The sequence below is a fragment of the Pseudophryne corroboree genome, chromosome 8, assembly GCF_028390025.1.
Source record: "Pseudophryne corroboree isolate aPseCor3 chromosome 8, aPseCor3.hap2, whole genome shotgun sequence".
Lineage (NCBI taxonomy): Eukaryota > Metazoa > Chordata > Amphibia > Anura > Myobatrachidae > Pseudophryne > Pseudophryne corroboree.
This window is the reverse complement of record NC_086451.1, coordinates 300899252-300927128: the sequence shown is the minus strand read 5'-3', so window position 1 is coordinate 300927128 and position 27877 is coordinate 300899252. Positions and strand designations below refer to the sequence as shown.

General features: G+C 47.3%; 1 protein-coding gene across 1 annotated transcript in view; it reads left to right on the top strand.

Annotated features, from left to right (window-relative positions):
- SLC25A43 (solute carrier family 25 member 43) overlaps positions 1-27877 on the top strand; it is a 165505-nt gene that overhangs the window by 115701 nt on the left and 21927 nt on the right. Inside the window, exon 4 of the mRNA XM_063937347.1 lies at positions 17478-17612. Within this exon, the coding sequence (XP_063793417.1) occupies positions 17478-17612 (135 nt within the window). The remainder of the gene's footprint in view (positions 1-17477; positions 17613-27877) is intronic.

The following is a 27877-nucleotide window of genomic DNA, read 5'->3' as shown; positions in this document are numbered from 1 at the left end:
CTGAAGGGAAAAAGGCATTCCATAAGAGGTCATACCTACCTTGGTCAAAGCCAGGAAGGAGGTGACCGCACAACGTCATCACCACATGTGGTGAAAATATGTTGCGTGGGTAAGGCCAGGAAGGCTCCACGAAGGAAATTCAACTAGGTCGATTCTGCACTTCCTGAAAACAGGAGTGTTTTGAGTCTCAAATTGGGGTTCATTAAGATTTAAATTTCGTCCCTGTAGATTTTCTTCCAGAAAAAATTGACTTCAGTTCCTGAAGTCCAGATTGAAAAGGGTGTATTCCATATACAGTTCTTTTGTGCCTCTAGGGGCACCGTGAGATCTCAACATAGTGTTGGGATTCCTTAAAATCATATTGGTTTGAACCGCTCAAATCTGTGGATTTGAAATATCTCACATGGAAAGTGACCATGCTGTTGACCAATATCTCACATGGAAAGTGACCATGTTGTTAGTCCTGGCCTCGGCCAGGCGATTGTCAAAAAGAATGGGCGGTTTTGTTTTACAAAAGCCCATATTAGAATTTTCCATTTGAACAGGGCAGAACTGGGACTCGTCTCCAGTTTCTTCCTAAAGGGGTGCCAGCGTTGTCACCTGAAACAACCTATTGTGGTGCCTGCGGCTACTGGGGACTTGGAGGACTCCAAGTTACTAGACGTTGTCAGGGCCCTAAAAATATATATATATATATATATATATAGTTAGGACGGCTGGAGTCAGAAAGTCTGACTTGCTGTTTATATTGTATGCACCCAACAAGCTGGGTGCTCCTGCTTCTAAGCAGTCTATTGCACGCTAGATTTGTAGTACAATTCAGCTTGCACATTCTGTGGCAGGCCTGCCACAGCCGAAATATGTAGATGCCCATTCCACAAGGAAGGTGGCCTCATCCTGGGCGGCTGCCCGAGGAGTCTCGGCATTATAACTTTGCCGAGCAGCTACGTGGTCAGGGGAGAACACGTTTGTAAAATTTTACAAATTTGATACTCTGGCTAAAGAGGACCTGGAGTTCTCTCATTCGGTGCTGCAGAGTCATCCGCACTCTCCCGCCCGTTTGGGAGCTTTGGTATAATCCCCATGGTCCTGACGGAGTCCCCAGCATCCACTAGGACGTTAGAGAAAATAAGAATTTACTTACCGATAATTCTATTTCTCGTAGTCCGTAGTGGATGCTGGGCGCCCATCCCAAGTGCGGATTGTCTGCAATGCTTGTACATAGTTATTGTTACAAAAATCGGGTTATTACTATTGTTGTGAGCCATTTTTTCAGAGGCTACTTCGTTTTGTTATCATACTGTTAACTGGGTTCAGATCACAAGTTGTACGGTGTGATTGGTGTGGCTGGTATGAGTCTTACCCGGGATTCAAGATCCTTCCTTATTGTGTACGCTCGTCCGGGCACAGTACCTAACTGAGGCTTGGAGGAGGGTCATAGGGGGAGGAGCCAGTACACACCATGTGACCTAAAAAGCTTTTTAGATGTGCCCTGTCTCCTGTGGAGCCCGCTATTCCCCATGGTCCTGACGGAGTCCCCAGCATCCACTACGGACTACGAGAAATAGAATTATCGGTAAGTAAATTCTTATTTTTCCGTATTTTGGAATAATTGCATACCATAATGAGATATCATGGTGATGGGACCTAAATCTAAGCACAGAATGCATTTATGGTTCATATACACCTTATACACACAGCCTGAAGATAATTTTAGCCAATATTTTTTATAACTTTGTGCATTAAACAAAGTGTATCTACATTCACACAATTCATTTATGTTTCATATATACCTTATACACACAGCCTGAAGGTCATTTAATACAATATTTTTAATAACTGTGTGTATTAAACAAAGTTTGTGTACATTGAGCCATCAAAAAACAAAAGTTTCACTATCTCATTCTCACTCAAAAAGTCCGTATTTCGGAATATTCCGTATTTCGGATATTTGGATATGGGATACTCAACCTGTAGTATAATTGGAATGAGGAAAGATAGTGGTATGCACTGTAGTGACATGAAAGATGAATTGGTAAGACCATAAACGAGAGGTCCTTCATCATTTATCCCAGCTGCAGCTCCTTCTGGTTCTGGAAAAGGCCTCTGCTCCTGTGTTTACCTGCCATTAGTCACTAGCTGTGTGCCTGGTAGTTTGGTTTGGCATCTACACAGAGCCTAGACACTTATTTGCAGAGGTTGTGGCTTCACAAAAGGCCATGGAGATCCCTGAAGGAGAAATAGAGATGGTTACAGTAATGGCAATTTAAGTCTCTGGGTCCAGCTGGTGAATGGAGATGGTATTCTAGAAGGTATTCAAAACAATCCTGTCCCTGGTGTGATGACGCATCTCGGTGCCACCTCGTAATCTCTTACTGTCTTTTTAAATGTTGAATTGTTTCGTCAATAAAAAAACTAATCCTTGCAGAATAGTTATGTTCCATCTTGAATTAGGTATGTATAGTGATGTCCTGGGCTTGTTGAAGGGGCATGGCTCTGACTATATAAATTGCGTACAGGCCTAATGATGAAACTATAATTTATAAATTCTCAACATTATCAGTTAAACTAAAAATGATGAAGGGCTTTGGCTGTCACATTCACATTGTATCATGTTAATATGGTGGACAGACTACTGTAAGTTGTTTTCAGGGATGACCTCCACTGGCTGGAGCTCTCAGCCATTGGAAGTGGATTAAGAGGTGACCAGTACGCTAAGGGGTCTATTTACTAAGCCTTGGAGGAAGATAAAGTGGAGATGAAATACCAGCCAATCAGCTCCTAACTGCCATGTCACAGGCTGTGTGATGAAAAATGACAGTTAGAAGCTGGTTGGCTGGTACTTTATCTCCATCCCCTTTATCTCCACCCTTAGAGGAATATTCAATGCATGTCGGATCCTTTCCGACGGAAAGGATCCGACAATGCAGTATTGAATTTGTGGCCAAATCCGACAGGTTTTGGCCGTTCTCGACAATGTCAGTCTGAATTTTTTTAAAGTCGGATTCACATTGTCGAAAACGGGACTAAAAGCTGTCTGGCTTGGCCGCAAATCTGACAAAAAACGTGGATCCTCGGCTAATCCACGTGTTTTCCGACAAGTCAGAATTGCCGACCTGTCAGAAAAATGGCAGCCTCATTGAATAGACGGCAGTTCCAACTATAATTGAATACACCCCATAGTCTCAAAAGCAGCACAGACAGGTACTCCTCCAAAGTATATTTTAGACAGGTAGATTGCACAGCAGTGCACACTATTACAATATAAGTGTAGTCCGAGCTCAGGTCAGGGTCTGTTACATTTGCAGGCAGCATAACTATATAGGGCTTAAATAGAAATGTAGTCTAAACACAGTCATAGCACACTCGCAGGCAATGTAGGAACAAATGGCTTAAGCAGAGGCGTAGGGTATAAAAACACACTACAAGGGTCTGGTACATGTGTGAGCAGTGTAGATACAAAGGGCAGAAGTATAGCCTGAATGTAGTACAAATAGTGGTGTAACAGGGCTCTGTGGTGGGCCCAGACTAGGAATGGCCATCGACCATCGATAGTTGCCAAACATCGATGGCTAACTACCGATGGACGAAGGTTTTGCAGATTCGTTCACACACCATTCCTTATGGCCCTGAGTACAAGAGTCTAGTACAGCATAGATACAAATGGCAGAAGTGTAGTCTGGAGACTGGGCCTTATTCAGTATGGATCGCATCCGAGATGCTCTCACATACTTCTGAATATCGGCACAGTGCACACGTGCAGGGCCCGCATCCCAGTGATGAGAACGCCTCTGCCTGTCAATCGGGGTTGTGATTCAGCTTTGGGAACGGGGATGGATCCGGCCCGTTTTCAGGGCAGCTGCGTAATGTCCCACACGGTCGCTTCCCGTATTCAGCGATGCAATTGAATTGTGATCACATCGATGGCTGCCATTGGCGTGCTGGGTGGCCCCCGGCATGGATTGCAAGCAGTTGCAGCTTGGTTAATTTAGCAAAATTGCAACTGAAGCTAAATATGATACACAATATAAGAAGCAGAAGGTGTAGCCTGAACAGTGTACAAGGGTCCGGTACCCCTAGAGGCAGTATAACAGGCAGTAAGCAGAAGGCAATGTATAGTCAGCAAGGTAGGTACGGTTATGAGAAAGTAGAGAGCACAATGCAATGTATAAGAGACGGACTTCAACAAAAACCTAATAAAGACCTGCTAGTGCTAGACCCAAACATTCTTTAATCCAGCAAGTAGACGGAGAACAAAAGGTACAAGTAGCTGCCAGCATGTGTGAGATAAATCAGTCTTCTTCCCAGGCTCTGGGAAGTGTTAGTGTTCTATTGCAACCAATGCCGTTTAGCAAGATGGTCACAGATGGGACAGTGAATGAGTGGCATAACACCATAGACCATACCAGACCTGCTGTCATTGCTGTCCAGTGTAGGTTTGGCAAGATGTCTTTTAAACTGAATTGGAAGTTGTTTGGCTAAAATTGCGCGCCAATTCTATTGATTGGACCTAAAGTCTATAATGTGAGGGCAGCTATATAATAAGCTCACTGCTTTACCTGTTGCAGTATTTAGCATCAGCAATCTAGGCAGTGCTGATATCAGTTGCTGCCCCATTGGAGCTTTCTGTCTAAGAAGGTAATTCAGACCTGATCGCTAGGCTGCATTTTCTCACAGCCTGCGATCAGGTACGCAATGCGCAGGCGCGTTGCATGGGTACAAAGCAGATCGCAGCTCAACGATGGGTTTGTGCGTCGGATCCATTTGCACAGGCGATCGCAAGGAGATTGACAGGAAGAAGACATTTCTGGGTGGCAACTGACCATTTTCAGGGAGGGGTTTGAAAAAAGCAGGCGCGTCCATGCGTTTTCAGGGAGGGATCATAACGTCAATTCCGGTCTCGGACAGGCTGAAGTGATCGCAGCGGCTTAGTAAGTCCTGTGCTGCGTAGAGACTGCATAAAATCAGTTTGTGCAGCTCTGCTACACATGCGTTCGCACACTTGCACAGCTAATGTACACTCCCCTATGGGCGGTGACTATGCGAATGCAGGACTGCAAAAAAACCCTAGTGAGAGAACAGGTCTGAATTAGCCCCAAAATTCCCTAACTTACATGCACATTAGTGACAATATTGTCAGACTCAAAATAACCTTCCCTTATGTTTTTGGAGAGTGGGAGGAAGGTATTATTGCAGATGAACCTCTATACAAGGTGGAATAGGCGCTAGATATATAAATACTATATTAATACACACCTAAATGGCTCCATTTAGTTGTGCATCAATATAGTATTTGTTATCCCTGGCAACAACTGTTATTCATGTGATTTAATGATGTGTTTATAATAAATGTTACCTATATTTTTTATATACATGTTATCAATCCAATCATTCTTTTAATGTAAGCGCTGCTACTGTTGTAAAAGAGCATTTATTATTCACTAGTTACCAGCCTGCCAAAATGACGGAACAACATATCAGTAAAGTCAGCGCCAGTTGCTGCGGGCGCTCAAATGGAGCAACACTTGAATTGCTCCGCCGGGCACCATCTAGTGGCCGCTGGCATGCAATACACTTGAATTCCCCCATAGAGGTGAGGAGCAGCGTTGGCCTTTTATAATATAGGATAAGATAGATGTGTGACTTACCAAGGGTTCAGAATCTCTTCATCATGGCGCTGCCAAACCATTGTGGAATGCCACGTTTTGCAGCAGTGGAGGGGGCTATTTTGACTCGATTCATGGCAACTTGAGTCATCAAGCCCCTGAACCACAGTGCTGTGGGTCTACTCCATTAGGCTAGCCCTCCCTCTAGGGTGTCTGGGAGAGCTCCCTGAATTTCGGTAGCCTCCTTGACATTCCAGGATAGTACGTAAGTATGGCAGGCAGTGATTCCTGATAGTAGTAGACTGATTGTAACCGTGGCTGCGATTGTATAACAGTTCCCATTCACAACCACATTACCTGATTTTAGCAAAAATCACAACTATGGGGGTAATTCCAAGTTGATCGCAGCAGGAAATTTTTTAGCAGTTGGGCAAAACCATGTGCACTGCAGGGGGGGCAGATATAATATTTGCAGAGAGAGTTAGATTTGGGTGGGTTATTTTGTTTCTGTGCAGGGTAAATACTGGCTGCTTTATTTTTACACTGCAATTTAGACTGCAGATTGAACACACCACACCCAAATCTATCTCTCTCTGCAAATGTTATATCTGCCCCCCCCTGCAGTGCACATGGTTTTGCCCAACTGCTAACAGAATTCCTGCTGCGATCAACTTGGAATTACCCCCTATAAGCACAGCTGACAAAGATCTTATTATATCTGCATGCTGTCACAGCGTAGTGGTGTCCCATTATCCAAGCATTCATTATCTCACATATGATAAACAATCAAACAACCTTTCATCCCTTTTATTTATTTATGTTTATAAGTAATACGTTTTTCTCTGACGTCCTAAGTGGATGCTGGGGACTCCATCAGGACCATGGGGATTAGCGGCTCCGCAGGAGACAGGGCACAAAACTAAAGCTTTAGGATCAGGTGGTGTGTACTGGCTCCTCCCCCTATGACCCTCCTCCAAGCCTCAGTTAGGTTTTTGTGCCCGTCCGAGCAGGGTGCAATCTAGGTGGCTCTCTTAAGGAGCTGCTTAGAAAAAGTTTTTAGGTTTATTATTTTCAGTGAGTCCTGCTGGCAACAGGCTCACTGCATCGAGGGACTTAGGGGAGAGAAGTTCAACTCACCTGCGTGCAGGATGGATTGGCTTCTTAGGCTACTGGACACCATTAGCTCCAGAGGGAGTCGGAACACAGGTCTCACCCTGGGGTTCGTCCCGGAGCCGCGCCGCCGACCCCCCTTGCAGATGCTGAAGATTGAAGGTCCAGAAACCGGCGGCAGAAGGCTCTTCAGTCTTCTTGAAGGTAGCGCACAGCACTGCAGCTGTGCGCCATTGTTTGTCACACACTTCTCACCAACGGTCACGGAGGGTGCAGGGCGCTGCTGGGGGCGCCCTGGGCAGCAATGTAAATACCTTTTATGGCTAAAAAATACATCACATATAGCCCTTGAGGCTATATGGATGTATTTAACCCCTGCCAGATATTACAAACTACGGGAGAAAAGCCCGCCGGAATAGGGGGCGGGGCTTATTCTCCTCAGCACACAGCGCCATTTTCCTGCTCAGCTCCGCTGTGAGGAAGGCTCCCAGGACTCTCCCCTGCACTGCACTACAGAAACAGGGTAAAACAGAGAGGGGGGGCACCTTTTATGGCGATATTTTATATATTTAAGCTGCTATAAGGATACAACACTTATATAAGGTTGTTCCCATATATATTATAGCGCTTGGGTGTGTGCTGGCAAACTCTCCCTCTGTCTCCCCAAAGGGCTAGTGGAGTCCTGTCTTCGATAAGAGCATTCCCTGTGTGTCTGCTGTGTGTCGGTACGTGTGTGTCGACATGTATGAGGACGATGTTGGTGTGGAGGCAGAGCAATTGCCGGTAATGGTGATGTCACCCCCCAGGGAGTCGACACCGGAATGGATGGCTTTGTTTATGGAATTACGTGATAATGTCAGCACATTACAAAAATCAGTTGACGACATGAGACGGCCGGAAAACCAGTTGGTACCTGCCCAGGCGTCTCAGACACCGTCAGGGGCTGTAAAACGCCCTTTACCTCAGTCGGTCGACACAGACCCAGACACGGACACTGAATCTAGTGTCGACGGTGAAGAAACAAACGTATTTTCAAGTAGAGCCACACGTTATATGATCACGGCAATGAAGGAGGCTTTGCATATCTCTGATACTGCAAGTACCACAAAAAGGGGTATTATGTGGGGGGTGAAAAAACTACCTGTAGTTTTTCCTGAATCAGAGGAATTGAATGATGTATGTGATGAAGCGTGGGTTAACCCAGATAGAAAAGTGCTAATTTCAAAAAAGTTATTGGCATTATACCCTTTCCCGCCAGAGGTTAGGGCGCGCTGGGAAACACCCCCTAGGGTGGATAAGGCGCTCACACGCTTATCAAAACAAGTGGCGTTACCGTCTCCTGATATGGCCGCCCTCAAGGATCCAGCTGATAGGAGGCTGGAAACTACCCTAAAGAGTATATACACACATACTGGTGTTATACTGCGACCAGCCATCGCCTCAGCCTGGATGTGCAGTGCTGGGGTGGTCTGGTCGGATTCCCTGACTGAAAATATTGATACCCTGGATAGGGACAGTATTTTATTGACTATAGAGCAATTAAAGGATGCTTTTCTTTATATGCGAGATGCTCAGAGGGATATTTGCACTCTGGCATCGAGAGTAAGTGCGATGTCCATATCTGCCAGAAGAAGTTTATGGACGCGACAGTGGTCAGGTGATGCGGATTCCAAACGACATATGGAAGTATTGCCGTATAAAGGGGAAGAATTATTTGGCGTAGGTCTATCGGATCTGGTGGCCACGGCAACTGCCGGAAAATCCACCTTTTTACCTCAGACCCCCTCCCAACAGAAAAAGACACCGTCTTTTCAGCCGCAGTCCTTTCGGTCCTATAAGAACAAGAGGGCAAAAGGACAGTCATATCTGCCCCGGGGCAGAGGAAGGGGTAAGAGAGGGCAGCAAGCAGCCCCTGCCCAGGAACAGAAGCCCTCCCAGGGTTCTGCAAAGCCTTCAGCATGACGCTGGGGCTGTACAAGCGGACTCAGGAGCGGTGGGGGGTCGACTCAGGAATTTCAGCGCACAGTGGGCTTGCTCACAGGTGGACCCTTGGATCCTGCAGGTAGTATCTCAGGGTTACAGGTTGGAATTCGAGAAGTCTCCCGCTCGCCGGTTCATAAAGTCTGCTTTGCCAACGTCTCCCTCAGACAGGGCGACGGTATTGGAAGCCATTCACAAGCTGTTTTCTCAGCAGGTGATAGTCAAGGTACCCCTCCTACAACAGGGAAAGGGGTATTACTCCACGCTATTTGTGGTACCGAAGCCGGACGGCTCGGTAAGACCTATTCTAAATCTGAAATCTTTGAACCTGTACATACAAAAATTCAAGTTCAAGATGGAATCACTCAGAGCAGTGATAGCGAATCTGGAAGAAGGGGACTTTATGGTGTCCCTGGACATAAAGGATGCTTACCTGCATTGCCCTTCACATCAAGGGTACCTCAGGTTCGTGGTGCAAAACTGTCATTATCAGTTTCAGACGCTGCCGTTTGGATTGTCCACGGCACCTCGGGTCTTTACCAAGGTAATGGCCGAAATGATGATTCTTCTGCGAAGAAGAGGCGTATTAATTATCCCTTACTTGGACGATCTCCTGATAAGGGCAAGGTCCAGAGAACAGCTGGAGGACGGAGTAGCACTAACCCAAGTAGTGCTGCAACAACACGGGTGGATTCTGAATTTTCCAAAATCTCAGTTGACCCCGACAACACGTCTGCTGTTCCTGGGAATGATTCTGGACACGGTTCAGAAAAAGGTGTTTCTTCCGGAGGAGAAAGCCAAGGAGTTATCCGAACTTGTCAGGAACCTCCTAAAACCAGGAAAAGTGTCTGTGCATCAATGCACAAGAGTCCTGGGAAAGATGGTGGCTTCTTACGAAGCAATTCCATTCGGCAGATTCCACGCACGAACTTTTCAGTGGGATCTGCTGGACAAATGGTCCGGATCGCATCTGCAGATGCATCAGCGGATAACCTTATCGCCACGGACAAGGGTGTCTCTTCTGTGGTGGTTGCAGAGTGCTCATCTGTTAGAGGGCCGCAGATTCGGCATACAGGACTGGGTCCTGGTGACCACGGATGCCAGTCTGAGAGGCTGGGGAGCGGTCACACAGGGAAGAAACTTCCAGGGAGTATGGTCAAGCCTGGAGATGTCTCTTCATATAAATATACTGGAGCTAAGAGCAATTTACAATGCTCTAAGCCTGGCAAAACCCCTGCTTCAGGGTCAGCCGGTGTTGATCCAGTCGGACAACATCACGGCAGTCGCCCACGTAAACAGACAGGGCGGCACAAGAAGCAGGAGAGCAATGGCAGAAGCTGCAAGGATCCTTCGCTGGGCGGAAGATCATGTGATAGCACTGTCAGCAGTGTTCATTCCGGGAGTAGACAACTGGGAAGCAGACTTCCTCAGCAGACACGATCTACACCCGGGAGAGTGGGGACTTCATCCAGAAGTCTTCCACATGATTGTGAACCGTTGGGAAAAACCAAAGGTGGATATGATGGCGTCTCGCCTCAACAAAAAACTGGACAGGTATTGCGCCAGGTCAAGAGACCCTCAGGCAATAGCTGTGGACGCTCTGGTAACACTGTGGGTGTACCAGTCAGTGTATGTGTTTCCTCCTCTGCCTCTCATACCCAAAGTACTGAGAATTATATGGCAAAGGGGAGTAAGAACGATACTCGTGGCTCCGGATTGGCCAAGAAGAACTTGGTACCCGGAACTTCAGGAGATGCTCACGGAAAATCCGTGGCCTCTACCTCTAAGACGGGACCTGATTCAGCAGGGACCGTGTCTATTCCAAGACTTACCGCGGCTGCATTTGACGGCATGGCGGTTGAACGCCGAATTCTAAAGGAAAAAGGCATTCCAGAAGAGGTCATTCCTACACTGGTTAAAGCCAGGAAGGAGGTGACTGCACAACATTATCACCGCATTTGGAGAAAATATGTTGCGTGGTGTGAGGCCAGGAAGGCCCCCACGGAGGAATTTCAACTGGGTCGATTCCTACATTTCCTGCAAACAGGATTGTCTATGGGCCTCAAATTGGGGTCCATTAAGGTTCAAATTTCAGCCCTGTCGATTTTCTTCCAGAAAGAATTGGCTTCAGTTCCTGAAGTCCAGACTTTTGTAAAAGGAGTACTACATATACAGCCCCCGGTTGTGCCCCCAGTGGCTCCGTGGGACCTGAATGTAGTTTTGGATTTTCTTAAATCCCATTGGTTTGAGCCACTCAAATCGGTGGATTTGAAATATCTTACATGGAAAGTAACCATGCTACTGGCCCTGGCTTCAGCCAGGAGAGTATCAGAATTGGCGGCTTTATCGTATAAAAGCCCATATCTGATTTTCCATTCGGACAGGGCAGAACTGCGGACGCGTCCTCAGTTTCTTCCTAAGGTGATGTCAGCGTTTCACCTGAACCAGCCTATTGTGGTGCCTGCGGCTACTAGCGATTTGGAAGATTCCAAGTTGCTGGACGTTGTCAGGGCATTGAAAATATACATTTCAAGGACGGCTGGAGTCAGAAAATCTGACTCGCTGTTTATACTGTATGCACCCAACAAGCTGGGTGCTCCTGCTTCTAAGCAGACGATTGCTCGTTGGATTTGTAGCACAATTCAACTTGCACATTCTGTGGCAGGCCTGCCACAGCCTAAATCTGTCAAGGCCCATTCCACAAGGAAGGTGGGCTCATCCTGGGCGGCTTCCCGAGGGGTCTCGGCATTACAACTCTGCCGAGCAGCTACGTGGTCGGGGGAGAACACGTTTGTAAAATTCTACAAATTTGATACCCTGGCTAAAGAGGACCTGGAGTTCTCTCATTCGGTGCTGCAGAGTCATCCGCACTCTCCCGCCCGTTTGGGAGCTTTGGTATAATCCCCATGGTCCTGACGGAGTCCCCAGCATCCACTTAGGACGTCAGAGAAAATAAGATTTTACTTACCGATAAATCTATTTCTCGTAGTCCGTAGTGGATGCTGGGCGCCCATCCCAAGTGCGGATTGTCTGCAATACTTGTACATAGTTATTGTTACAAAAAAATCGGGTTGTTATTTGTTGTGAGCCGTCTGTTCAGAGGCTCCTACGTTTGTCATACTGTTAACTGGGTTTAGATCACTAGTTATACGGTGTGATTGGTGTGGCTGGTATGAGTCTTACCCGGGATTCAATATCCTTCCTTATTGTGTACGCTCGTCCGGGCACAGTATCCTAACTGAGGCTTGGAGGAGGGTCATAGGGGGAGGAGCCAGTACACACCACCTGATCCTAAAGCTTTAGTTTTGTGCCCTGTCTCCTGCGGAGCCGCTAATCCCCATGGTCCTGACGGAGTCCCCAGCATCCACTACGGACTACGAGAAATAGATTTATCGGTAAGTAAAATCTTATTTTCTTAGTACTTCCTTTATGAATGAGCCCTATCTCTAATCTAACATTAGAGCGATTAGGACATTTCCAGAGATCACTGAGGAGCTCCACCACAAAGCAAGTAGGATGCACATTACACTTGTAAACTCCCAGTGCAAGGTGCACGTCTACTCTGCGGTCTTCGGAGATGATGCCACAAAGTAAAAGCTTTACATTGTACTGTTTTTCTAAAATCATATTGCTCATTTAAGCCTGGTTTGAGCTTAAATAAGTCATTGGGGTATATGCAATTGCGGTCGAATTCCCGAAATTGTCGAAAAACTGGACTTTTTCGCCATAAAAAAAAAATCGACAATGCAATTCAGTACTTTCCGTCAAAAAAACGGACTTTCAAAATTCGACTTTTTGAAATTCGACATTTGTCAAATTCGACATTTCTGCAATGGTACAAATGCAGCAATTCGCCAAAAGTATATTCAATTGAAGTTTGGAAATTCGACAACAGTGCTTTTAGACAGTAAATTCGTCATTTTCAATCCGCCACACTTTGGTGGGGGAATCTAATAAAAAACATTTAAAACATGTTTTTTTTGGTGTTTTTTTTATTGGTAATAGCATATCTATTTATATTAGAAGGGATTAGGTACTTGGTTTGTCTATTTTGGAGGCACAAGTATTATTTATATATTTTAAAAATATATATATTTTTATTTTTTTAAATGGAATGGTAAAATCCCGAAAAAAAATGGCGTGGGGTCCCCCCTCCAAAGCATAACCAGCCTCGGGCTCTTCGAGCCGGTCCTGGTTCTAAAAATCCGGGGGGGAAAATGACAGGGGATCCCCCGTATTTTTAAAACCAGCACTGGGCTCTGCGCCTGGTGCTGGTGCAAAAAATACGGGGGACAAAAAGAGTAGGGGTCCCCCGTATTTTTTCAATAAAAAACGGATTCGACAGTCCCGCTGACGAAAAACGGCCGATTTGACGGATTTTGTTCCGATTTTTAAAAACGGGAAAAAAAACGAAAACACATCGCGTGGGGTCCCCCCTCCAAAGCATAACCAGCCTCGGGCTCTTCGAGCCGGTCCTGGTTCTAAAAATCCGGGGGGAAAAATGACAGGGGATCCCCCGTATTTTTAAAACCAGCACCGGGCTCTGCGCCTGGTGCAAAAAATACGGGACGACAAAAAGAGTAGGGGTCCTCCGTATTTTTTACACCAGCATCGGGCTCCACTAGCTGGACAGATAATGCCACAGCCGGGGGTCACTTTTATACAGCGCCCTGCGGCCGTGGCATTAAATATCCAACTAGTCACCCCTGGCCGGGGTACCCTGGGGGAGTACCAACTAGTCACCCCCCCCCCAGCCACCTAAGGGCCAGGGGTGAAGCCCGAGGCTGTCCCCCCCATCCAAGATAGCCTTTGGAAAAATGAAAGAATATTGTTTTTTCCAGTAGTACTACAAGTCCCAGCAAGCCTGCCCCGCAAGCTGGTACGTGGAGAACCACAAGTACCAGCATGCGGGAGAAAAACGGGCCCGCTGGTACCTATAGTTCTACTGGGAAAAAAATACCCAAATAAAAACAGGACACGCACACCTTGAAAGTACAACTTTATTTCACACCTGCCGACACACACATACTTACCTATGTTGACACGACGTTCGGTCCTCTTGTCCAAGTAGAATCCGGGGTACCTGTGAATAAAATTATACTCACCTCAATCCAGTGTCCAGGTTATAATCCACCTACTTGGCAAAACAACAAAACGGCAACCCGGACCAAACGGACTGAAAGGGGTCCCATGTTTACACATGGGACCCCTTTCCACGAATGCAGAGACCCCCCCCCCCCCCCCCCGTGACTGCTGTCACAGAAAGGTCTCTTCAGCCAATCAGCGAGCGCAACGTCCTGGCACTCTGCTGATTGGCTGTATGCGCGTCTGCTGTCAGACAGCGCATCGCAAAGCCTCTCCATTATATTCAATGGTGGGAACTTTGCGTCAGCGGTGAGGTCACCCACGGTCAGCGGCTGACCGTGGGTAACCCCACCGCTACCCGCAAAGTTCCCACCATTGAAACTAATGGAGGGAGCTGTGCGATGCGCTGTCTGACAGCAGACGCGCATACAGCCAATCAGGTGAGTGCCACGAAGTAGCGCTTCCTGATTGGCTGAAGGGACCTTCTGTGACAGCAGTCACGTGGGGTCCCGGCATTCGTGGAAAGGGGTCCCATGTGTAAACATGGGACCCCTTTCAGTCCGTTTGGTCTGGGTTGCCGTTTTGTTGTTTTGCCAAGTACGTGGATATAACCTGGACACTGGATTGAGGTGAGTATAATTTTATTCACAGGTACCCCGGATTCTTCAGTGACGAGGGGGGCGTGGCAGTCGGCGGGTCAACATAGGTAAGTATGTGTGTGTGTCGGCATGTATGAAATAAAGTTTTACTTTCACGGTGTGTGTCTCCTGTTTTTATTTGGGTATTTTTTTCCAGTAGAACTACAGGTACCAGCGGGCCCGTTTTTCTCCCGCATGCTGGTACTTGTGGTTCTCCAAGTACCAGCTTGCGGGGAGGCTTGCTGGGACTTGTAGTACTACTGGAAAAAACAATATTCTTTCATTTTTCCAAAGGCTATCAGCCCCCCATCCACAGCCCTTGGATGGGGGGGGGACAGCCTCGGGCTTCACCCCTGGCCCTTGGGTGGCTGGGAGGGGGACCCCTTGATTGAAGGGGTCCCCACTCCCCCAGGGTACCCCGGCCAGGGGTGACTAGTTGGATATTTAATGCCACGGCCGCAGGGCGCTGTATAAAAGTGACCCCCGGCTGTGGCATTATCTGTCCAGCTAGTGGAGCCCGATGCTGGTGTAAAAAATACGGAGGACCCCTACTCTTTTTGTCGTCCCGTATTTTTTGCACCAGGCGCAGAGCCCGGTGCTGGTTTTAAAAATACGGGGGATCCCCTGTCATTTCCCCCCCCCCGGATTTTTAGAACCAGGACCGGCTCGAAGAGCCCGAGGCTGGTTATGCTTTGGAGGGGGGACCCCACGCAATGTTTTTTCGTTTTTTCCCCCGTTTTTAAAAATCGGAACAAAATCCGTCAAATCGGCCGTTTTTCGTCAGCGGGACTGTCGAATCCGTTTTTTATTGAATATGGTCAATTTCGGCACCCACTTGCCGAAATTAGACGGTCGAATTGTGTCGAATTAAAAAACGCCCGAAAAATTGCCGCGATTCGCCGCTAATTGCATATACCCCATTGTCTGAAAATCCACGTGCTTCTACAGAAGTGGTGGCTAAAATCATAGGATCATAAAAAAGAAAAATGTATATACACAGGGCCTGATTCAGAGGTGGAAATACAGCAAAAAAGAGCAAGTAAGGATGGGTATGCACTATGCCGCCGGATCCGCCAACTGAGTGGTAAATGTACTAATAATTCTAAAAATTAAAAGTTGTGATTTTGCCCATTGCAACCAATCAGATTCTGTCATTTTCTAGGATGGAACAGAGAAATGATAGAATCTGATTGGTTGCTATGGTTAACATCACCACTTTTCATTTTTAGAACCTTTAGTAAATTTACCCCAGAGTGTCTGATTAGATAAGCATGCACACTTACCAATCGGCCACTCGATATGTCTGGCCAAACATCACAACTGGGCGGGCATTTGTGTTTGCCCACCCAGCTGTGATGTCATTGTTGACAGTTCCTGCACCCAGCATATGGGGCATTTTGCCGTACACACAGCCAGACATGCCTGAAAGTTCTATCGGTATCAGCTGTGTTGCAGGGCCGACTTGTCTGTGAATAACATCGATCACAGACATACTGGGTGTACACACTCATCAATAACTTTACAATATATCGTTCGTCGCTCGAACGAACAATGAGGCAGATGTATTAAGCCTGGAGAAGTGATAAAGCAGTGATAATTGCAAGATCATAACGCACCAGCCAATCAGCTCCAATATGTAAATTGCCAGGAGCTGATTGACTGGTGCATTATCTTCTTCTACATATAATTGCTTTATCACTTCTCCAGGCAGGCTTAATACATCTGCCCCAATATGTCGTTCAACTGGACACCTTGGCAAAAACCATTCTTCACTGCAGGTGGGGCAGATTTAAAGTGTGCAGAGAGATTTTAATTTGAAGAGTGTGTGTTCAAATGCAAATCTAAATTGCAGTGTTAAAATATACAGTAGCTGTCCAGCATTTGTGGGCTACATGCAAAATTAGCACCCTGAATGCAACAGTTATAAATGTATTTGCACCCCTTGCATTGCAACATGGGGGGTCATTCAGATCTGATCGTAGATGTGCTAAATTTAGCACATCTACGATCAGTTATTCAGACATGCGGGGGGGGGACCCCCCGTGTCTGGCCCTCCCCTCGCGTGCACGGGTGCGAAAGCATCGCACGGCGGCTATGCCTTTGCACCCGCAGAGTAGCTCCCTGAAGGCGGCTACCTGCCGTGTCCCGAGTCCCAGCGGCTGCATGTGACATTACCTCTGCAATGCTCCGGATACGCCTGCGTTGTCCGGACTGCACCCCACCAACGGCTTTCTAACGCCGTTGGCACACCCCCTCCCGCCCTGCGACCACCTCTGCCTGTCAATCAGGCAGAGGCGATCGCAGCCCTGTGATGCTCTCGCTGCCGCGATCCAGTCTGAATGACCCCCATGGTTTGTTCCAGGTACAAAGTTGCTTGATCTTTTGTTGCTTACTCCCACCTCAGAAGCAGGCCCATGGTCTTACAGCTTGTAAGCACATATTTAGAAACTATTTTTGTTAACTATAGAATTCTAAAACCTCTATCTGATCTATAATGTCTCCTTTTTGCCCTTTTACAGTACTTTGCCCTCCACAGAAAAACAGTATTTTCTCCTTGATTTATTTGACATAAAAACATACAGCATACTATACACGGCTACAGTTATTGCACTGATAACCAACCCTTACTTAACAAAGATATGTTCCTCTTCTCAGTATTGAAGTCCTGTTGCAAACACGGTGAATAATCAGGAAGAGTTTGCAATTGATAATCCTACTCCAGGTTGTAATATCGGCCTGTGTGTCTGTGCCCTCCTGGCTTTAAACAGGAATTACCTGTTCTGGGCGTAGTACTTAAATGTAAGAAAGAGACATTGATTGCACTAGAGTATAGTGCAGCATTAGGAAATACATTCATATAATTCTTGCTCAAATTTAGGTCACAATTTTAACTTTTGCACTGTATGGCTAATAAATAGTCGCTGACACTGCGCAGACAGCAGTTCATTGTCCAGATGATATTGTTTCCTGTGGTTTACAGGCACAACTATAATTATAGTATTCAATTGAAAGCTGCTGTTTTGGTTCTCATCCATTGAATACGCTTTATTTTTCACAGGCGCAAAACCAGGTCCTGCCTCATTGTGGGGGAGTAGATGTCCACTTTAATGGAGTGCTTGATTGCTTTAGACAAATAGTGAAGACAAAAGGAGTGTTGAGCCTGTGGAATGGACTGACCGCAAACTTACTCAAGGTGATTGACTGACTGATTTACTTATTTATTTATTTATTGAATTGTGATTAAGCACCATGGTTATTTGGCATATAATAACGTCAATATTTAAGCTGAGTACACACTAGACAATCCTGGCCGATTGCACGACCAACAGAACGATGATATATTGCGTGACTGCACAATATATAATTCAGCAGCCACATCCAGGAGCATGCTGTTGTTAAAGATATCTTCAGATCTGTCTGCACTGCAGGCGATGAGAAGATGCGAGGAATGACAGATTTTCCTGCGCACCTCTATGAGCTACGAAGAAAAGTCTGCGATTTGAGCTGCCATAGGTTACATGGGCCAATAGGGTCCGAGTTTGCCGGAGGCGTGGGATGCCAGTCAATCTCCGATGTTTTTTAAAGCGGCAATCAATTACAAGGCATGGTTTTGCCTTGTCCTGTGATAGGATGCCACCTTTGCAATAAGATGGTTTGTGAAATTTCATCCCTGCTGGATATTTCACGGTCAACTGTAAGTAATATTATTAGAAAGTGGAATCGTTTAGGAACAACAGCAACTCAGCCACGAAGCGGTAGACCACGTAAAAACCATAGAGTGGGGTCAACAACTGCTAAGGTGCATGGTGCGTAAAAGTCGCCAACGCTCTGCTGATTCCATAGCTGAAGAGTTCCAATGACATTAATGCAAGCACAAAAACTGTCCACTGCCGGATGGAGTGGTGTAAAGCACACCAACACTGGACTGTGGAGCAGTGGAAACGTGTTCTGTGGAGTGATGAATCGCACTTCCCTGTTTGACAGTCAGTCTGGGTTCAGCAGATGCTGGGAGAACATTACCTGCCTGAGATATATATAAATCAATCAATCAATCAATCAATCAATCAATCGTATCTTCATGCTGTTCATCTGCATTAAACCTTAGAGATTCTTCCACATACATGCCAATTGTGTGGAAGAATTAGGTAATTTTCAACCACCATGCCCAGTCATCACTATGTGCATGGTGCGTGTCTCCTAAATGGCTAGCAATCCCAATCAAAACCTGATCTGGAGCAATCAGCTGGTTTTGCCAGAAAATTCTTGCAGTTGATGCTTGTTACCTGCATGTGTATGGCCACCATCCAAGCCCACCCATAGCCCACTCCAAGCCCGGATAGGTCCAGTTGCACATGTTGTGTATGGCCAAATTGAACACTGGTCTAGAAATTGCCGCTCAGTCTAACTAACCTGCTCTGCTCTTCTGTGGACAGCTTTAGACAAAGATGAAGAGATCCAAACACTATTCTCTGTACTCCAAATAATCTGGAGTTTACTAGTTATTGCTAATGACAACTCCACTCTGAAGGGCTGCTTTGCAAGTTCAGTTCCTTTTTTAACACTGTATTTTCCAGATCGCTCATCTTAGAGGGAATAGTGACCTCTGTAGTGTGAAAAGTTTATAATCTACATCTCATCAAGGGTATCACTTTATTTTATTGGGTATCAGGTCCATAAAAAGGTCTACAGTCAATAGGTCGACTACTAACTGTAGACATGCATTAGGTCGACAGGGTAAAAATGTTAACATGTAAAAGGAAGACAGTTCAAAAGGTCAACAGGGTCAAAAGGCCAACATGACAATGGTCGACACATGTTTTGTTTTTTAATTTTTTTTATACTTTACCATCCACGTGGACTATGATTGGGAATAGTAACCTTACCTGAAGCATATGAGGGGACATAGTACACTAATTGGGCTTGTTTGTGGCAGAAAAGTAACAAACACCCCAAAAAATAATAATTGTGTCTACCTTTTTTGTGTCAAAAATTTCCATGTTGACCTTTTGACCTTGTCAACCTTTTCTACTGTCTACCTATTCTATGTCGACCCTTTCATCCTGTCGACCTAATGAATGTCTACCATTAGTGGTAGATCTATTGATTGTAGACCTGTTTAGTGTAGATCTAATAATGCACACCCATTTTATTGATGGCTAACAGTGCCACTGTCATTACAATTTTACTTAAAAGCACAACTTTACAGTAGAGTGGTGTATATGATTGGCTTTTAATATTGAGTGATTCAGAGATCTTAAACAATTGTGCAGTGAGGGAGGCCTTTATGTATGTTTTATTTTTACTTTGACTAGGAATCTAGTACAACAACAGCTCCCCAGCCACAGATTACCTAACTATTGCAGACTATGGGGCAAATTTATCAAAGCTTTTACAGGCTGTGTTGGAAAATAACAGTTAGGAGATGATTGGTTGATACTTTGGCCGGTATCCAATTGCATGCGGTAACTTACCGCACAGCAAAAACGGGCTAAAATACACCGTATTATCGGGCTACCCAATTATACCCCGTTTTTATCGTGCGTTAAATCACCCATTTTCGGCCAATAACATATGGGATCTCGAATAGGTTCCCAGACCCATGTATTACTGTGAAAAAAACGGGTCTCCGGCGGCTGCTTATTGCGGATAATGCTACTTATCTGGGCTAATTGGATAGCCCCTGGTTGATCCATTAGCTGCCTATATCTCTCTCTAAGCTTTGATAAATCTCCCCCTATGATTGATAGTGAGAAAAATAAGATTTTAAACCTACCGGTAAATCTTTTTCTCCTAGTCTGTAGAGGATGCTGGGGACTCCGTAAGGACCATGGGGTATAGACGGGCTCCGCAGGAGACATGGGCACTCTAAAGACTTTAGATGGGTGTGCACTGGCTCCTCCCTCTGTGCCCCTCCTCCAGACCTCAGTTAAAGAACTGTGCCCAGAGGAGACGGACAGTACGAGGAAAGGATTTTTGTTAATCTAAGGGCAAGATACATATCAGCCCACACCATCCACACCGTACAACTTGGAACATAAGAAACAGAAAACAGTATGAAACAAAACAGCATCAGCCAGAGACTGATCAAAACTGTAACATAACCCTTATGTAAGCAATAACTATATACAAGTCTTGCAGAATTTAGTCCGCACTGGGACGGGCGCCCAGCATCCTCTACGGACTAGGAGAAAAAGATTTACCGGTAGGTTTAAAATCTTATTTTCTCTTACGTCCTAGAGGATGCTGGGGACTCCGTAAGGACCATGGGGATTATACCAAAGCTCCAGACCAGGCGGAAGAGTGCGGATGACTCTGCAGCACCGATTGAGCAAACATGAGGTCCTCCTGAGCCAAGGTATCAAACTTGTAGAATTTAGCAAAAGTGTTGGAACCCGACCAAGTAGCCGCTCGGCAAAGTTGCAATGCCGAGACACCTCGGGCAGCCGCCCAAGAAGAGCCCACCTTCCTAGTGGAATCGGCCTTTACCGAATTTGGGACCGGCAATCCAGCCGTAGAATGAGCCTGCTGAATCGTGTTACAGATCCAGCGTGCAATAGTCTGCTTAGAAGCAGGGGCGCCAACCTTGTTGGCTGCATACAGGACAAACAGTGCCTCTGTTTTCCTAACCCGAGCCGTCCTAGCTACATAAACCTTTAAGGTCCTGACTACATCAAGAGACCTGGAATCCTCCAAGTCCCCCGTAGCCACAGGCACCACAATAGGCTGGTTCATATGAAACGATGAAACCACCTTAGGCAGAAATTGAGGACGAGTCCTCAACTCCGCTCTATCCACATGGAAAATCAGATAGGGGCTTTTGTGAGACAAAGCCGCCAATTCAGACACCCGCCTCGCAGATGCCAAGGCTAACAACATGACCACTTTCCAAGTGAGAAATTTCAACTCAACTGTTTGAAGAGGTTCAAACCAGTGTGACTTAAGGAACTGTAACACCACGTTAAGGTCCCATGGTGCCACTGGGGGCACAAAAGGAGGCTGGGTGTGCAGCACTCCCTTTACAAAAGTCTGGACTTCTGGGAGAGAAGCCAATTCCTTCTGAAAGAATATTGACAGGGCCGAAATCTGTACCTTAATAGAGCCTAACTTCAGGCCCATATCCTCTCCTGTCTGCAGAAAGTGGAGAAAACGGCCCAGGTGAAAATCTTCCGTAGGAGCATTCTTGGCTTCACACCAAGATACATATTTCCTCCAGATACGGTGATAATGTTTCGCCGTCACCTCCTTCCTAGCTTTTATCAGAGTAGGGATGACCTCCCCCGGAATACCTTTCCTAGCTAGGATTTGGCGTTCAACCGCCATGCCGTCAAACGTAACCGCGGTAAGTCTTGGAACACGCAGGGCCCCTGCTGCAACAGGTCGTCCCTGGAAGGAAGAGGCCACGGATCTTCTGTGAGCATTTCCTGAAGATCTGAATACCATGCCCTCCGAGGCCAATCCGGAACAATGAGTATTGTCTGGACTCTTTTTCGTCTTATGATTCTCAGTATTTTTGAGATGAGTGGAAGAGGAGGGAAGACATAGACAGACGGAAACATCCATGGTGTCACCAGGGCGTCTACCGCTACCGCCTGAGGGTCCCTTGACTTGGAACAATACCTACGAAGTTTCTTGTTGAGGCGTGACGCCATCATGTCTATTTGAGGAAGCCCCCAACGACTTGTTATCTCTGCAAAAACTTCTTGATGAAGACCCCACTCTCCTGGATGGAGGTCGTGTCTGCTGAGGAAGTCTGCTTCCCAGTTGTCCACTCCCGGAATGAAGACTGCTGACAGCGCGCTTATGTGATTTTCCGCCCAGCGAAGAATCCTGGTGGCTTCCGCCAGTGCCACTCTGCTCCTTGTCCCGCCTTGGCGGTTTACATGAGCCACTGCTGTGACGTTGTCTGATTGAATCAGAACAGGTAGGTCGCGAAGAAGAGTCTCCGCTTGTCGTAGGCCGTTGTATATGGCCCTTAATTCCAGCACGTTTATGTGTAGACAAGCCTCCTGGCTCGACCACAGTCCCTGAAAATTTCTTCCTTGTGTGACTGCTCCCCATCCTCGGAGGCTCGCGTCCGTGGTCACCAGAACCTAGTCTTGAATGCCGAACCTGCGACCCTCTAGAAGGTGAGCACTCTGCAGCCACTACAGGAGAGACACCCTGGCCCTGGGGGACAGGCTTATTTCTCTGACGTCCTAAGTGGATGCTGGGACTCCGTAAGGACCATGGGGATTAGCGGCTCCGCAGGAGACTGGGCACAACTAAAGAAAGCTTTAGGACTACCTGGTGTGCACTGGCTCCTCCCACTAAGACCCTCCTCCAGACCTCAGTTAGATTCTTGTGCCCGGCTGAGCTGGATGCACACTAGGGGCTCTCCTGAGCTCCTAGAGAGAAAGTATATTTAGGTTTTTTATTTTACAGTGAGATCTGCTGGCAATAGACTCACTGCAGCGAGGGACTAAGGGGAGAAGAAGCGAACCTACCTAACAGGTGGTAGTTTGGGCTTCTTAGGCTACTGGACACCATTATCTCCAGAGGGATCGACCGCAGGACCCGACCTTGGTGTTCGTTCCCGGAGCCGCGCCGCCGTCCCCCTTACAGAGCCAGAAGCATGAAGAGTCCAGAAAATCGGCGGCAGAAGACTTCGGTCTTCACCAAGGTAGCGCACAGCACTGCAGCTGTGCGCCATTGCTTCTCATGTACACCTCACACTCCGGTCACTGATGGGTGCAGGGCGCTGGGGGGGGGGCGCCCTGAGGGCAATATAAGACACCTTGGCTGGCAAATCATCACAATATATAGTCCCAGGGCTATATATGTGATAAATTACCCCTGCCAGAATCCATAAAAAAGCGGGAGAAAAGTCCGCCGAAAAAGGGGCGGGGCTTCTCCCTCAGCACACTGGCGCCATTTTTTTTTCACAGTGCAGCTGGAAGACAGCTCCCCAGGCTCTCCCCTGTAGTTTTCAGGCTCAAAGGGTTAAAAAGAGAGGGGGGGCACTAAATTTAGGCGCAATATATGTATACAAGCAGCTATTGGGGGAAAAATCACTCAGTTATAGTGTTAATCCCTGCATTATATAGCGCTCTGGTGTGTGCTGGCATACTCTCTCTCTGTCTCCCCAAAGGACTTTGTGGGGTCCTGTCCTCAGTCAGAGCATTCCCTGTGCGTGTGCGGTGTGTCGGTACGGCTGTGTCGACATGTTGGATGAGGAAGGTTACGTGGAGGCGGAGCAGAGGCCGATAAATGGGATGTCGCCCCCTGTGGGGCCGACACCTGAGTGGATGGATAGGTGGAAGGTATTAACCGACAATGTCAACTCCTTACATAAAAGGCTGGATGACGTAACAGCTGTGGGACAGACGGCTTCTCAGCCCGCGCCTGCCCAGGTGTCTCAAAGGCCATCAGGGGCTCAGAAAAACGCCCGTTACCTCAGATGGCAGACACAGATGTCGACACGGAGTCTGACTCCAGTGTCGACGAGGTTGAGACATATACACAATCCACTAGGAACATCCGTTACATGATCTCGGCAATAAAAAATGTGTTACGCATTTCTGACATGAACCCAAGTACCACATAAAAGGGGTTTTATTTTTGGGGAGAAAAAGCAGCCAGTGTTTTGTTCCCCCATCAGATGAATGAATGAAGTGTGTAAAGTAGCGTGGGTTCCCCCAATAAGAAACTGGTAATTTCTAAAAAGTTACTGATGGCGTACCCTTTCCCGCCAGAGGATAGGTCACGTTGGGAGATATCCCTTAGGGTGGATAAGGCGCTCACACGTTTGTCAAAAAAGGTGGCACTGCCGTCTTAGGATACGGCCACCTTGAAGGAGCCTGCTGATAAAAAGCAGGAGGCTATCCTGAAGTCTGTATATACACGTTCAGGTTATATACTGAGACCTGCAATTGCCTCAGCATAAATAGTGCTGCTGCAGCGTGGTCTGATACCCTGTCAGATAATATTAATACTCTAAGACAGGGATAATATTTTGCTAACATAGAGCATATTAAAGACGTCGTCTTATATATAAAGGATGCACAGAGGGATATTTGCCGGCTGGCATCCAGAATTAATGTAATGTCCATTCTGCCAGGAGGGTATTAGAAATCCGGCAGTGGACAGGTGATGCTGCCTGTAAAAGGCACATGGAGATTCTGCCTTATGAGGGTAAGGAATTGTTTGGGGATGGTCTCTGGGACCTCGTATCCACAGCAACAGCTGGGAAGAAATTTTTTTTACCTCAGGTTTCCTCACAGCCTAAGAAAGCACCGTATTTTCAGGTACAGTCCTTTCGGCTTCAGAAAAGCAAGCGGGTCAAAGGCGCTTCCTTTCTGCACAGAGACAAGGGAAGAAGGAAAAAGCTGCACCAGCAGCCAGTTCCCAGGATCAAAAATCTTCCCCCGCTTCCTCTGAGTCCACCGCATGACGCTGGGGCTCCACAGGTGGAGACAGGTGCGGTAGGGGCGCGTCTCGGGAACTTCAGGGACCAGTGGGCTTGCCCACAGGTGGATCCCTAGGTTCTGCAAATAGTATCACAGGGATACAGGCTGGAGTTCGAGGCGACTCTCCATCGCCGTTACCTCACATCAGCCTTGCCTGCTGCCTCGGAGAAAGGTAGTACTGGCGGCAATTCACAAGCTGTACTTCCAGCAGGTGAAATCAAGGTACCCCTCCTTCAACAAGGCGGGGGTTACTATTCCAAAATGTTGTGGTACCGAAACCAGACGGTTCGGTGAGACCCATTCTAAAATTGAAAGCCTTGAACACTTATATACGAAGGTTCAAGTTCAAAATGGAATCGCTCAGGGCGATTATTGCAAGCCTGGAGAATTTCATGGTATCACTGGACATCAAGGATGCTTACCTGCATGTCCCTATTTACCCTCTTCACCAGGAGTACCTCAAAATTGTGGTACAGGATTGTCATTACCAATTCCAGACGTTGCCGTTGGTCTGTCCCCGGCACCGAGGGTATTTACCAAGGTAATGGCCGAAATAATTATCCCGTACTTGGACGATCTCCTTATAAAGGCGAGGTCCAGGGAGCAGTTGTTCGTCGGAGTAGCACTATCTCGGGAAGTGCTACAACAGCACGGCTGGTTTCCGAATATTCCAAAGTCGCAGCTGGTTCCTACGATGCGTCTACTGTTCCTGGGTATGGTTCTGGACACAGAACAGGATTAAAAGGGTTTCTCCTGGAGGAGAAGTCCAAGGAGTTGTCGTCTCTAGACAGAGACCTCCTAATACAGATACAGGTGTCGGTGCATCAATGCACGCGAGCCCTGGGAAAGATGGTAGCTTCTTACGAAGAAATTCCATTCGCCAGGTCCCATGCAAGGATCTTCCAGTGGGATCTGTGGGACAAGTGGTCCGGGTCGCATCTTCAGATGCATCGGCGGATAACCCTGTCTCCAAGGGCCAGGGTGTCGCTGTTGTGGTGGCTGCAGAGTGCTCATCTTCTAGGGGGCCGCAGATTCGGCATAAAGGACTGGGTCCTGGTGACCACGGATGCCAGCCTTCGAGGCTGGGGGGCAGTCACACAGGGAAGAAACTTCCAAGGCTATGGAAAAGTCAGGAGACTTCCCTACACATAAATATTCTGGAACTAAGGGCCATTTACAATGCCCTAAGTCAGGCTAGACCCCTGCTTCAACACCGGCCGGTGCTGATCCAGTCAGACAACATCACGGCGGTCGCTCATGTAAACCGACAGGGCGGCACAAGAAGCAGGATGGCGATGGCAGAAGCCACAAGGATTCTCCGATGGGCGGAAAATCATGTGTTAGCACTGTCAGCAGTGTTCATTCCCGGAGTGGACAACTGAGAAGCAGACTTTCTCAGAAGACACGACCTCCACCCGGGAGAGTGGGGACTTCATCCAAAAGTCTTCCAAATGATTGTACACCGTTGGGAAAGGCCACAGGTGGACATAATGGCGTTCCGCCTCAACAAACAGCTACAAAGATATTGCGCCAGGTCAAGGGACCCTCAGGCGATAGCTGTGGACGCTCTGGTAACACCGTGGGTGTACCAGTCGGTGTATGTGTTCCCTTCTCTGCCTCTCTTACCCAGGGTAATGAGAATAATAAGAAGGAGAGGAGTAAGAACTATACTCATTGTTCCGGGTTGGCCAAAAAGAGCTTGGTACCCAGAACTCCAAGAAATGATCAGAGGACCCATGGCCTCTGCCGCTCAGACAGGACCTGCTGCAGCAGGGGGCCTGTCTGTTCCAAGACGTACCGCGGCTGCGTTTGACGGCCTGGCGGTTGAACGCCGGATCCTGAAGGAAAAGGGCATTCCGGAGGAAGTTATCCCTACGCTATTTAAAGCTAGGACAGAAGTGAACGCAAACCATTATCACCGCATATGGCGGAAATATGTTGCGTGCTGTCAGGCCAGGAAGGCCCCAAAGGAGAAATTTCAGCTAGGTCGATTTCTGCACTTCCTACAGTCAGAGGTGACTATGGGCCTAAAATTGGGTTCCATTAAGGTCCAGATTTCGGCTCTATCGATTTTCTTCCAAAATAGAACTGGCTTCACTGCCTGAAGTTCAGACTTTTGTTAAGGGAGTGCTGCATAGTCAGCCACCGTTTGTGCCTCAAGTGGCACCGTGGGATCTCAACGTGGTGTTGGATTTCCTGAAGTCGCATTGGGTTGAGCCACTTAAATCCGTGGAGCTACAATACCTCACGTGGAAAGTGGTCATGCTGTGGGCCTTGGCGTCGGCCAGGCGTGTATCAGAATTGGCGGCTTTGTCATACAAAAGCCCTTATCTGTATTTTATATGGCTAAGGCGGAATTGAGGACTCGTTCCCAATTCCTTCCTAAGGTGGTATCAGTTTTTCATGTGAACCAACCTGTTGTGGTGCCTGCGGCTACTTGGGACTTGGAGGATTCCAAGTTACTGGACGTAGTCAGGGCCCTGAAAAGTATATGTTTCCAGGACGGCTGGAGTCAGGAAAACTGACTCGCTATTTATCCTGTATGCACCCAACAAGCTGGGTGCTCCTGCTTCTAAGCAGACTATTGCTCGCTGGATCTGTAGCACGATTCAACTTGCACATGCTGCGGCTGGACTGCCGCACCCTAAATCTGTAAAAGCCCATTCCACGAGGAAAGTGGGCTCTTCTTGAGCGGCTGCCCGAGGGGTCTCGGCTTTACAACTTTTGCCGAACTGTTACTTGGTCGGGTTCAAACATTTTTGCAAGAGTCTACAAGTTTGATACCCTGGCTGAGGAGGACCTAGAGGTTGCTCATTCGGTGCTGCAGAGTCATCCGCACTCTCCCGCCCGTTTGGGAGCTTTGGTATAATCCCCATGGTCCTTACGGGGTCCCAGCATCCACTTAGGACGTCAGAGAAAATAAGATTTTACTCACCGGTAAATCTATTTCTCGTAGTCCGTAGTGGATGCTGGGCGCCCATCCCAAGTGCGGATTGTCTGCAATACTTGTTTA